This window comes from Boleophthalmus pectinirostris, unplaced genomic scaffold (genome assembly GCF_026225935.1).
Source record: "Boleophthalmus pectinirostris isolate CB_2022bp ecotype Guang Dong unplaced genomic scaffold, ASM2622593v1 HiC_scaffold_6, whole genome shotgun sequence".
NCBI lineage: Eukaryota > Metazoa > Chordata > Actinopteri > Gobiiformes > Gobiidae > Boleophthalmus > Boleophthalmus pectinirostris.
The window spans coordinates 40,723,489-40,736,814 of NW_026571447.1; the positions used below are offsets into that span (position 1 = coordinate 40,723,489).

At 46.9% G+C, this 13,326-nt stretch overlaps 1 protein-coding gene across 1 annotated transcript in view; it reads right to left on the reverse strand.

Annotated features, from left to right (window-relative positions):
- Window positions 1–1,108: 1,108 nt before the first annotated feature.
- The window catches only part of LOC110171056 (bromodomain-containing protein 3-like), an 18,850-nt gene continuing 6,632 nt past the window's right edge, over window positions 1,109–13,326 (reverse strand). The window contains exons 6-12 of the mRNA XM_055164061.1: window positions 12,653–13,117; window positions 11,255–11,383; window positions 9,669–9,905; window positions 6,416–6,648; window positions 4,939–5,261; window positions 2,216–2,341; window positions 1,109–1,540 (exon numbers count right to left, since the gene is read on the reverse strand). Coding sequence (XP_055020036.1) covers window positions 1,416–1,540; window positions 2,216–2,341; window positions 4,939–5,261; window positions 6,416–6,648; window positions 9,669–9,905; window positions 11,255–11,383; window positions 12,653–13,117 — 1,638 coding nt within the window. The 3' untranslated portion in view covers window positions 1,109–1,415. The remainder of the gene's footprint in view (window positions 1,541–2,215; window positions 2,342–4,938; window positions 5,262–6,415; window positions 6,649–9,668; window positions 9,906–11,254; window positions 11,384–12,652; window positions 13,118–13,326) is intronic.

The window sequence follows — 13,326 nt, forward strand, 5'->3', positions numbered from 1 at the left end:
ACTTCTCAAAAGTTTCCTTTCTTTGGCTCAGATCCGTCCCTTACGATGCTCAAAGGAGTGTCCAGAGGTTTTTAGGTGGAGGTGAACAGCAGACATTATAGAAAAAATAGAATGACAAATAGAAGGACCATAAGGCCAATAAGAGATGATTAGAATTTTGTCTTCAGTCGTTTTTGTGTGTGTGTTTCTGTGTGTTTGTGTGTGTGTGATGAGAGACACCAGGAGCCGCCCTGCTCAGACTTTAGCAGATTTCAGGAGCCTGGAGGACCTGGAGGACCTGGAGGACTCAGTGTAGAGAACATGAGGTTTTATTAAACTCTGGATTAAAAAACAAACTGTTAGAAGCAGCAGCAACACAACAAAGATCAAACACAAGACTCTTCTGTACAACATTCAGTCAGAGTCACTACAGTGTCACAGTACTCTACTGTACTAGTACTACAGTACTACAGTACTCTACTGTACTAGTACTACAGTATTGTAGTACTGTAGTATTGTAGTACTGTGGTGTGACTTTGTGCTTAGGCCAGTGCTTTCCTACATCACCTCTAGAGTCTGAGCCTGAACTCTCCTCAGACACATGAACATAGTACTGCAGTACTGCAGTACTCAGTATTTAGTACTTCAATTAACACTAATACAACTATTAGATTCACGTCCAAATGCAGCTCAAAGTGAAAATGAACACGTCACACAGCTCCAGAACACGAGCGTCAGGCTGCAAACTCACGTACTCCACATCAAGTACTCTGCTCTGTGTAGTACTCCACATGAAGTACTCTGCTCTGTGTAGTACTCCACATGAAGTACTCTGCTCTGTGTAGTACTCCACATGAAGTACTCTGCTCTGTGTAGTACTCCACATGAAGTACTCTGCTCTGTGTAGTACTCTACATGAAGTACTCTGCTCTGTGCAGTACCAGTGTAATACTCCATATGAAGTACAGCTCCAGTGTAGTACAGTGTGGTCGTCCTCTCAGGGTGGAGCCGTCCCTGTCACATGGACCTGAGGCCCAGGACGACCTGAGGACCTGAGGCCCGGGGGGGTTGGGGGTCGGGGAGGGGGGGTTGGGGGTTGGGGGGGGGGTCGGTTGTCAGGGTGAGGGGGTTGGGGGTTGGGGGGGGGGCAGTACAAACATCAGGACCAAACTCACCTTGAGGAAAAGCTGCAAAAGCTGCAGGTAAAAGGTCATTACTGTCACACAGGACAAGGTAAAGTAGTAATTCACGGTAAACATAGGTGCTCCCCTGACCCCTCCCCCTGATCCTGACCCCGACTCCTCCCCCTGCCTCCCGCTCCCCGTTCAGAGCACACGAGGTTCACTCGTCCTGAGAGGAGGCTCAGACCTGTGGAGTCGTTTCCTCCACTCGAGTTTTTCGAGTCTGTTCTTTATAAAAAAAGAGTCTGACGAGCTTCAGTCTGAGTCACTGGTGTCTGATGAAGACGACGCCGAGGACGAGGATGAAGAGTCTGAGCTGGAGCTGCTGCCGCTGAGGCGAGCGGGCTGTGGCTCCGGGTCCCCTGCACCGCTCTTCTCCGCTGTACACACACACACAGACACACAGGGTCAGGGTTAGGAGGCACACAGTGACGTGGCTCCCTCCAAACAGAACACACATTAGGCTTTAATAAAACAGTACAACAGTGTGTTTGTTTGTGTGTGTGTGTGTGTTTGTGTGTATTTGTGTGTGAGATGGTGATACATGTCAAACACCAGACACACATCAGGCCTGAAGGAATCACTTCCTGCAGAGGTCCTCAAAAGTAACTGGTGAAGAGTTAGAGCTCTGAAGGACGAGAAGAGTCTGATCCTCTGTACACACACTCACAACACACACACACACACACACACACACACACACAACACACACACACACAGAGAACACACCCACACTTACACACACACACACACACACACACAGAACACACACACACACACACAAAGTAGTGTTGTTGTAGTGCAGTAGTGTTGTAGTAGTATTGTAGTAACGCTGTAGTAGTGTTGTAGTAGTATTGTAGTAGTATTGTAGTAGTGTAGTAGTATTGTAGTAGTGTAGTAGTATTGTAGTGGTGTTGTAGTGGTGTTGTAGTAGTATTGAAGTAGTATTGTAGTAGTGCTATAGTATTGCTGTAGTGATTGTTATATGTGTAGTAGTACTGTAGTACTGCTGTAGTACTGCTGTAGTAGCGCTGTAGGTGTTTGGGCTCTTGTACCTTGGTTCTTCGAGGGTTTCTTGACGATGTTGAGTTGTCCGCTGACGTCCTGCAGTCGACGCTCCAGCTCTCGCCTTTTCTCCAGAGTCAGCTCCTCTTTAGATTTGCCCAGACTGGAGCTTTTGCCTGAAAAAGGTTGATTTGAATTTTAATCACAGAACTCATCAAAACCGAGTCTACGTATCAGCCCAAAAATATCATCCACTGGTTTCTTTTCATTCTCTTTTAATTCCCCGTCGACACATGAACCACAGGACAAATCCTCCAGCTGAGACAGACTGTTCTGATTGAGACGAGCTCCAGATCTGAGATGGTCCTGCTGCTCCTGCCCCAGTCACACTGAAGGACGGGTCAAATGCACCTCCACGCACCTGTGGACCTGAATCTAAGCTGCAGGTCTGAGAATAAATCATGAGCTTATAATAACATGTTTAGTCGTACTTTTCTGTAAATAAAAAAACTTTTTCATGTTTTAAGAACACTGCTCTGTAGTTGTAGTTAATTACTCAGTGCTCAGGGCACATGTGTAGTACCTGTGTGTGTGTGTGTGTGTGGTGGTACCTGTGTGTGTGTGTGTGTGTGTGTGTGTTACCTGTGTGTGTGTGTGTTACCTGTGTGTGTGTGTGTGTACCTGTGTGTGTGTGGTACCTGTGTGTGTGTGTGTGGGTACCTGTGTGTGTGTGGTGGTACCTGTGTGTGTGTGTGTGGTACCTGTGTGTGTGTGGTGTGTGTGTGTGTGGTACCTGTGTGTGTGTGTGTGTGTGTGTGTGACCTGTGTGTGTGTGTGTGTGTGGTACCTGTGTGTGTGTGTGTACCTGTGTGTGTGTGGTACCTGTGTGTGTGTGTGTGGTACCTGTGTGTGTGTGTGTGTGGTACCTGTGTGTGTGTGTGCGGTACCTGTGTGTGTGGTACCTGTGTGTGTGTGTGTGTGTGTGTGGTACCTGTGTGTGTGTGTGTACCTGTGTGTGTGACCTGTGTGTGTGTGTGTGTACCTGTGTGTGTGTGTGTGTACCTGTGTGTGTGTGTGTGTGTGTGTGTGTACCTGTGTGTGTGTGTGTGTGTGTACCTGTGTGTGTGTGTGTGTGTGTGTTACCTGTGTGTGTGTGTGTGTGTGTGTGTGTACCTGTGTGTGTGTGTGTGTGTGTGTTACCTGTGTGTGTGTGTGTGTGTGTGTGGTACCTGTGTGTGTGTGTGTGTGGTACCTGTGTGTGTGTGTGTGTGGGGCCTGTGTGTGTGTGTGGACCTGTGTGTGTGTGTGTGTGTGTGTGTGTGTGTGTGGTACCTGTGTGTGTGTGTGGTACCTGTGTGTGTGTGTGTGTGTGTGTGTGTGGTACCTGTGTGTGTGTGTGTGTGTGTGTGTGTGTACCTGTGTGTGTGTGTGTGTGACCTGTGTGTGTGTGTGTGTGTGTACCTGTGTGTGTGTGTGTGTACCTGTGTGTGTGTGTGTGTGTGTACCTGTGTGTGTGTGTGTGTGTGGTACCTGTGTGTGTGTGTGTGTGTGTGTGTGTGTGTGTGTGTGTGTGTACCTGTGTGTGTGTGTGTGTGTGTGTGTGTACCTGTGTGTGTGGTGTGTGTGTGTGTGTGTGTGTGTACCTGTGTGTGTGTGTGTGTACCTGTGTGTGTGTGTGGTACCTGTGTGTGTGTGTGTGTGGTACCTGTGTGTGTGTGTGTGTGTGTGTGGTACCTGTGTGTGTGTGTGTGTGTGTGTGTGTGTGTGGTACCTGTGTGTGTGTGTGTGTGTGTGTGTGGTACCTGTGTGTGTGTGTGTGTGGTACCTGTGTGTGTGTGTGGTACCTGTGTGTGTGTGTGGTACCTGTGTGTGTGTACCTGTGTGTGTGTGTGTGTGTGTGTGTGTGTACCTGTGTGTGTGTGTGGTACCTGTGTGTGTGTGTGGTACCTGTGTGTGTGTGTGTGTGTACCTGTGTGTGTGTGTGTACCTGTGTGTGTGTGTGTGTGTGTGTGTGTGTGTGGTACCTGTGTGTGTGTGGTACCTGTGTGTGTGTGTGTGTGTGTGGTACCTGTGTGTGTGTTACGTGTGTGTGTGTGTGTGTGTGTGTGGTACCTGTGTGTGTGTGTGTGTGTGTGTGTGTGTGTGTGTACCTGTGTGTGTGTGTGGTGTGTGTGTGTGTGGTGCCTGTGTGTGTGTGTGTGTGTGTGTGTGTGTGTGTGTGGTACCTGTGTGTGTGTGTGTGTGTGTGTGTGTACCTGTGTGTGTGTGTGTGTGTGTGTGTGTACCTGTGTGTGTGTGTGTGTGTGTGTACCCGTGTGTGTGTGTGTGTGTACCTGTGTGTGTGTGTGTACCTGTGTGTGTGTGTGTGTGTGTGTGTGTGTACCTGTGTGTGTGTGTGTACCTGTGTGTGTGTGTGTGTGTGTGTGTGTGTACCTGTGTGTGTGTGTGTGTGTGTACCTGTGTGTGTGTGTGTGTACCCGTGTGTGTGTGTGTGTGTGTGTGTGTGTGTACCTGTGTGTGTGTGGTACCTGTGTGTGTGTGTACCTGTGTGTGTGTGTGTGTGTGTGTGTGTGTGTGTGTGTGTGTGTGTGTGTGTGTGTGTGTGTGTACCTGTGTGTGTGTGTGTGTGTGTGTGTGTACCTGTGTGTGTGGTACCGTGTGTGTGTGTACCTGTGTGTGTGTGTGTGTGTGTGTGTGTGTGTGTGTGTGTGTGTGTGTACCTGTGTGTGTGTGTGTGTGTGTACCCGTGTGTGTGTACCTGTGTGTGCGGTACCTGTGTGGTGCGAGAGCTTGCGCGGTCTCTTCCTCAGGCAGGACAGCACGTATCGCTCGAGCTCCTTGAGGGTGGAGGGTTTGAGCGTTTCGAAGTCGATCTCGATCTCCTCGGGGTTGGTGTCCCTCAGGGCCGGTTCTCGGCTCTGGATGATGTGGACCACGCGGCCGAGCTTCTCCCCGGGCAGTTTGTTGATGTCCAGGCTGAGCTGTCTCTTCTCGTCGTAGGTCATGGGCACCAGGTCCTCCTCCTCCTCCGAGTCGTAGTGTGGCAGCACGGGCGAGGGCAGCACGGGCGGGTACAGAGGCTTTTTGGAGACGCTTCTGGAAGAACACGTGGAAGACACTCTGGATTACACTTGGACACGAGGGATGCAACGAAATGGTTTTGACACGATTAGATACGAGTCATGATATCGATTCGATTTCGATTACATTTTTTTTGTGTGTCTCTTTTAAATGTAATGAGTAAAATATAATAACACTATGATGTTAATGAAACACTACAGACTTTACACAGAGACACTAAAGCACAACAACTGTACAGCTGCAGTTTATATGGGAAGTGTTTTTGTTCATTTGGTTTTGTGATTTACAGCTCAGAATTTTGATCCAGTGAAAATAAGAACAGAGTTTCTCAGGCTATTTTATATTTTATAATAAATAAATAAACTTCCTCCTGAGTCTCACTGCGGTCACACGCCTCATGCTGCGCTGACGCTGCTCTGCCCTCCAGCAGAGACAGTACGTAGCTCCGCCCACACTGCCCTGCTACAGTCAGTGACACACTGAGCTTTCATCTTCTTTCTGAACACTCAAACTGTTATATCACACAAAAATGTCTCAACAGACGTTTTCAGAGTAAAACTTATGAGACACAGACAGAGTCTGAGTTTATTGTGAGTCATGTCACGGCTCCCCTCAGTCTTCAGTTTTTACCGCAGGGTAAAAAGTGCCCAATTCAATATATTTGTACTGAGCAAAGACACATTTTGCTCAAATATACGGGAAAAATCGAGTCCTGGAGTCAGCTCCCATTGGGCACCACAGTTTTCAAATGGATATAAAGTTGGTTTAAATAAATATAATGTTTTAAAATGTCCATATTATAACATAACATGTCCAGAGATCCGAACGTAAACACGTTCAAATCAAATTAAGCTTTTACTAATAACAATTCTAATGCAGATTCATTCTTATTTATTATGCACTTTTCACACCTTTCAGAGACAAGACTGGACGGCCAAACTCTGCCGAGTTCTCTGAAAGATGTAAAAAACACTTATGAACTCATCAGTGTGAATAATTAGGAAGCTCAGAATGTTCAAGTGAGGAAGAACTTTGAACCACTGACATTTTTTTTAATTAACTAAAAATCATGTAGAGTAGCTCTAGTAAGTCTATTTTAAATGTTTATGAAATTCCTTGCTGTGATTTTTCCTCTAAAACTTTCCTCACATGCATAGTGCTGTACTCACTTGGTGCGGCTCTTCTTGGGGGGGGGCCTGTGGCTCTGGGGGCCCCTCGCAGACCTGCTCTTCTTACTGGGCAGTTTCCACTCCTCTGATCCGGCCCTGCTGCGGCCCCCCCGGCCCCTCTTGCCTTTCTTCTTCTTCTTCTTGTCGCGTTTCTCCTTCTTCTCTCGTCTCCTCTTGGGTTTGACCACGGGCCCCTGGGACAGAGCGGCGAGCTGCTCGTGCACGGCCCTCAGCTGGGGACGCACACAAAAATAAATAAATAAACGGACACAGAGGACCCGCTCATCATCGTGCTCCGAAACAGGAAGTGAGCGTGGACGCGCTTAGGGCTCCATCGACTCCAGTTCACTTTGAAAAAACATCGCCGGTCATTTGGTCTTATAATGTTCTTATTAACCCACTCTACAAGATCCTGGGGTTTTTATTTTGTTATTTTGTCCGTAAATCAATTCCTGTTCTTAATATGGACGTCTGTTCCTATAACCGCAGGCCTCAGTGAGCTTCATTTGACTGGAGCTGGAGGCTGTGGGGGACGTCACACTCGCTCAGTCCACTTCTTCATACAGTCTATGGACAGATCGTGGGGATGGGCCGATATGAATTTTTCGAGCTGATACTGATAACCAATATTTGTCCAGTTGCTGTGATTGATAAACAATATTTACTGATTCCAATACAGTGTTTCCCGCAGCGTTTCACAGTTATGGCGGTTTTACAGGTTTAGGTTTTATAGTTAGAGTTAGAGTGCTTGGGTAAACAAAAGTAATAAAAATAAATTCAGATACTTGAGCATTTGTTGTTACTAAAGTCCAGTGTTGGGGAGTAACAGATTACATGTACCAGAGTTAAGCAGTCAGAGTACAAATGATGAGTAACTGTATTCAGTTACAGTTACTGTTTAAGTGAGTGGTAATTGGATTACAGTTACTTTGTTGAAGTAAATGGATTACACGGCGGGATTTTCCTGTTTGCACATTTCGGGCTAAACCCCCTTTTTTTTTTCAGTAATTCCACTCATTGCCGGACACTAAACCAGGTCCAAACCAGGACTAAACCAGGACTAAACATGGATTAAACCAGGTCTAAACTGGGACTAAACCAGGACTTAAACCAGGACTAAAACAGGTCTAAAACCAGGTCTAAAACCAGGACTAAAACAGGATTTAACAAGACTAAATCATGCCGCATGGACTGTGTTAGCTCATCTTCTATCAATAATATTTTTAATCTGGTTCAGTAAAGTTTGGGCTTTTTTATTTTCTTTTAGCAGATAAAACTTCTTACGTTGCGATTTCCTCGTCTTTGCTTCTCTACAGCAAATCAAGTAATCCAAAACAAGTTCATTTTGGTTTGAAATGGTACAAAGTTAAAATGATTTTTTGTAAAAAGTTGCCATATTTTCCGCACTATTAGTCTCTCTGGATTATAAAACGCACTGTTATTAAATGGTCTATTTTCAAACTTTTTTCACAAATAAACCTCGTGGGACTTTAAAGGAAACCCAACAGTGTGATGGGTGAGTGGTTTTGTTTGTTTGTTCGTTCACGGTGACTCTGGGCTTTGTTCAGTTGTGGCGTGTAGGGAGGGTGTGTCTGGGACCAGCGGATTGTCAGCGTGTTCGCAGTGACTCAGTTGTTCAGTCGTGTCTAGAAGCAGCACATTGGACTCGCTTTATCGGTTCGTTCGTCCGTTCCTCGTCGGCGTGGAGTGATGAGTGTGTCTGTGGGTGTGTTTCGCTGTGCGGTCGCTGTCTGCTCCGTGTGTGTTTGTAGTTTACTGAAGTCGTGCTGGGACACCTGTGGATTCGTGTATGAGGCGCTCTGGATTGTGGCGCGCTGTCGTTTTTTGATGCGGTTACAGATTTAAGAGCGCGTCTAATAGCCCGGAAAATACGGTATTATAATTCATATGGGAAAAATATGATGGCATCCTGTGCAAAATAAAAACACAAGTTGTGTTACAGCTATGTATTAGTAATTTCATTTGGTTTGGTACCATTATTATCACAGCTGAAGGTGGATCACGTGCGCCCTCATAGGCTCAAAGGTGCGAGGTATCTTTTTATTTTATATTTGAAAATACACCAATTGCACAGTACTTCCGTGTATGTGTCTAACTGTATGTTTTATTTGTCCTGTAGTTTTCGCAGCGTTTCATGACACTTGTTAACACTAATAAAAGAGCCAGAACTTGAGAACCGTGTGCAGTGTTTTCAACGACCAACAGCTACAGAACCTGCACTACCGTTCAAAAGTTTGGGGTCACCCAGACAATTTTGTGTTTTCCATGAAAAGTCACACTTTTATTTACCACCATGAGTTGTAAAATGAACAGAAAATATAGTCAAGACATTGACAAGGTTAGAAATAATGATTTGTATTTGAAATAATAATTTTTTTTCCTTCAAACTTTGCTTTCGTCAAAGAATCCTCAATTTGCAGCAATTACAGCACTGCAGACCTTTGGCATTCTAGCTGTTCATTTATTGAGGTAATCTGGAGAAATTTCACCCCACGCTTCAAGAATCTCCTCCCACAAGTTGGACTGACTGGATGGGCACTTCTTGCCCACTTCTTTTTCTACTCTGGTTAGAGCCTTTTTGTGCTGTTCTCTGAAGGGAGTAGTTCACACCGCTGTAGGAAATCTTCAGTTTCTTGGTAATTTCTCACATGGAATAGTTTCATTTCTAAGAACAAGAATAGACTGTCGAGTTTCACATGAAAGTTCTTCTTTTTCTGGCCATTTTGAGTGTTTAATTGACCCCACAAATGTGATGCTCCAGATACTCAACCTGCTCAAAGAAAGGTCAGTTTTATAGCTTTTCTAACCAGCTAAACTGTTTTCACCTGTTCCAACATGATGCACAATGGTTTTCTAATCATCCTTCAGACACAATGAACAAACACATTGTACCATTAAAACACTGGAGTGACAGTTGCTGGAAATGGGCCTCTACACACCTATGTAGATATTGCACCAAAAACAGACATTTGCAACTAGAAAAGTCATTTACCACATGAGCAATGTATAGAGTGTATTTCTGATTAGTTTAAAGTCACCTTCATTGAAGAAAACAGTGCTTTTCTTTCAAAAATAAGGACATTTCTAAGTGACCCTAAACTTTTGAACAGTAGTGTACCTGGACCACTAAGGGATTACACAGATAAAAGGAGACATGGGAGCAGAAAAGAAAGTTCTACGGTTTAAAGCAGAAAATTCTCCTGTGTAAAAACAGAGTGTGGGCGCTGTGTACCTGAGTGCAGACTTGGTCCTGGAGCTGCGCCAGCCTCTGGGCCCGCTCCTCCTCACTGTCCTCACTGGGGCTGCTCTCGCTCTCCTCCGTCTCTGTGCTGGGCTCGCTCTCCGAGGAAGAGGAGGAGGAAGAGGAGGAGGAGGAGGAAGAGGAGGAGGGCGGGGCGCTCAGGGAGGTGGCGGTGGACTCCAGCGCCGGCTCGTCTGGGATCTTAGCAAAGCCGAACTCAAACACGTCCTAAACACACACCGGTTTAGACGTCAGAGCTAAAATACAACATGTACCAGTGAAATCCACAAAGACCAATCATCGACTATTTCAGGTCAAAAAGGAGGACTCAATTTAATCAGAGATACACCAAAAACAAAAAACTACTGGATCAGGGATTGTTTCCAGAACAGATGTGATCCTGTATCCCATTAAAGACAAAAATGTGAAGTAATTAGTTCGATGTTTTGGTCAGATATTGGCCTTGAACAGATTTTACAGAACAGTTACGTAACACAGTTGGGTCCGTTTTGGAGATATTAAGTGTGTTTATGTTGAGCGCTCTATGGAAGGTTTTGGAGATGCTGTTTTGTTTAGAATATTCCACAAATTGGCATAAACTTTGGCTCCATCTCCATGAAGACAAAAGGTGACTCCATCAAACAAAATACTGTTTGACAATAAAAATGTTTTTCATATCATAAATGGAAGACGGACACATTTCCAGGCAAAGCAAAAGCATTTTAATAGTTTAATGAGTACGTGGCAGTAGCTTGATTCATCAGCCGGTTTCACTTGGTGGAAACCGTGTGACCTCGCAGCATTAGGATTTGTTCGCTCGACAGTAGGCGGGGACTTTTTGTCATTTAACCAAACTCTGTTATTTGGTCCTGACGTATGTAATGCGCCGCTAATAGACTAACTGGTAAATTAAGTTTTCCTAAATCCTGTAGGAAGAAGAACAATAATGTCTTTCCCCTTGATTAAATTCACCAAATATTCTCTTTGTTCTGGTTTTAAATCCTCGATCTCGGGAATCGTTGACAACACTGAATGTCTGTCTTTTCTCTGGTTGTCTGGTGCCTGAACTCACACTTCTGGGGTTTTTGCGACCCGTCTAGTGTATTCTGATTCCTGATCTAGTCGCTGGAGAGAAATTAAATAGAGCGGAGGCACGAGGTGGATGCAGCCTGGCTACGTGGCAGGCCCTCCATCAGAAAATGTAAAACCAAAGACTCAGTATCAATCCACTTTCTTGAGTTCCAATACTATTGATACTAAGTTCAGACATTATGCACCAGCCAACGGTCCTTCTGAGAACAGACCACATCAGGTGTTCCCAAGGTGTTACTTGAACTAAGCCATATGAGATAATGTATTTATGTATCATGGAAAAGAATCATTCCCACAGAGAAAGGGGGACCCAGCGAGGACAGAAAATCAGCTGTTTGTCATTTGTCTTCAAAACTATCCAGTCTGCAGACGTATGTGTACATATATGTGTCTATGTACATGTATCTGTTCAAAGTGTCATATTTGTAGTGTGAGGTTTGTGGAGGGGGTCGGGGGTCAGGGGTCGGGGGGTGTACAGATCTGACCTGCAGCTTTCGGGCCATGGCCACCACGTCGTGTCCGGGGGGGTTGTACTTGTAACAGTTGGAGAACATGAGTCTGACGTCACTGGCAAACTGCTGAGCGTCACTGTACTCACGGCAATCCATCTTCCTCTGCACGCAAACACAAACACAAGAACAAGCTCAGGTCAGGAACCAACCAGTGAAGCACATGACGAGCTCTGTTCACAAACAAGAGTTTAAATCACCATTTAAGACCAACTTAAAATGTCACTGTGCCAGCAGGAGGCGCTATTAACGGTTTAACTGTTATAAAGAGTCTGTGTATTATTCACTCAGAGATGATCCAAAGGTTAGGTTTGACTCAGAGTCACTGTTCTGTTTGTGTCCCTGGCCCCTCCTGTTTCTCAGTGGGAGTAAACAGTCTGAGCATCAGTCGGCTGTGAGTCTCGTGATGTGCAGATTACATCATCAGTAGTAAATATCTGTAAGAGCAGAATGTTTGTACCTCGATGGTGTGAGTCTGTTACAGGATAAAGAAACAGCAGAACAGACTCCTCCAAGCCTCTGAGTCTCTGTGTGTACCCTGTTGGTGTGAGTCTGTGTGTACCCTGCTGGTGTGAGTGTGTGTGTACCCTGCTGGTGTGAGTGTGTGTGTACCCTGCCGGTGTGAGTGTGTGTGTACCCTGCCGGTGTGAGTGAGTGTGTACCCTGCTGGTGTGAGTGTGTGTGTACCCTGCTGGTGTGAGTGTGTGTACCCTGCTGGTGTGAGTGAGTGTGTACCCTGCTGGTGTGAGTGTGTGTGTACCCTGCTGGTGTGAGTGTGTGTGTACCCTGCTGGTGTGAGTGTGTGTGTACCCTGCTGGTGTGTGAGTGGTGTGTGTACCTTGCCTGGTGTGAGTGAGTGTGTACCCTGCCGGTGTGAGTGTGTACCCTGCTGGTGTGAGTGTGTACCCTGCTGGTGTGAGTGTGTACCCTGCTGGTGTGAGTGTGTGTGTACCCTGCTGGTGTGAGTGTGTGTGTACCCTGCTGGTGTGAGTGTGTGTGTACCCTGCTGGTGTGAGTGAGTGTGTACCCTGCTGGTGTGAGTGAGTGTGTACCCTGCTGGTGTGAGTGTGTGTGTGTACCTGCTGGTGTGAGTGTGTGTGTACCCTGCTGGTGTGAGTGTGTGTGTACCCTGCCGGTGTGAGTGTGTTTGTACCTTGCTGGTGTGAGTGTGTTTGTACCCTGCTGGTGTGAGTGTGTGTGTACCCTGCTGGTGTGAGTGTGTTTGTACCCTGCTGGTGTGAGTGTGTGTGTACCCTGCTGGTGTGAGTGTGTGTGTACCCTGCTGGTGTGAGTGTGTGTGTACCCTGCTGGTGTGAGTGTGTGTGTACCCTGCTGGTGTGAGTGTGTGTGTACCCTGCTGGTGTGAGTGTGTACCTTGATGGTGCTTAGGTCCATGGGGCACTTGATGATGTCGTGGTAGTCGTGGAGCTGCAGGGCCACAGCGTCCACGGGGCTGTAGAAGGGCCAGGCGTACAGGGCGTGTTTCTTGGAGAGCATCTCCTTGAGGAGGCCGCTGCAGTAGCGCAGTCGGGTGCTCAGTTTGATCCTCCTGGAGGCCTGGGGCTGGATGGAGTCGGGCAGGTCTTTTTTGGGGGGTTTGATGGGGCGCCCGCTGCCCACCCTGCGCCCGGGACCCCCCAGCATGGACTGGATCAGGACGGGACTGATCCCGGACGGAGCGTCCAGGCCGTCCAGGTGGGGGAAGGGGAGCAGACCCCCCTCGCGGCCCCGGTGCCCCCCCTTCCCCAGGCCCACCATGTGCGGCTCCGGGGCCAGGCTCACGGACAGGCCCACGGTGGACGGGGTGGTGGTGTCCGCCTTACGCTTCACGCCCTTCTTCTGCAGGGGTCAGAGGTCACAGGTCAGAGGTCAGAGCATACAGGAGAGGTACATGTAGGACTCGTGTGTGTGTCTGTGTCGTACCTTGGCGCTGGGCTGTGGGTGGGGCATGTGTGTATGTGTGTGTGTGTGTTAGTGTGTGTGTGTGTGTGTTGTGTGTGTGTGTGTGTTGTGTGTGTGTGTTAGTGTGTATGTGTGTGTGTGTAGTG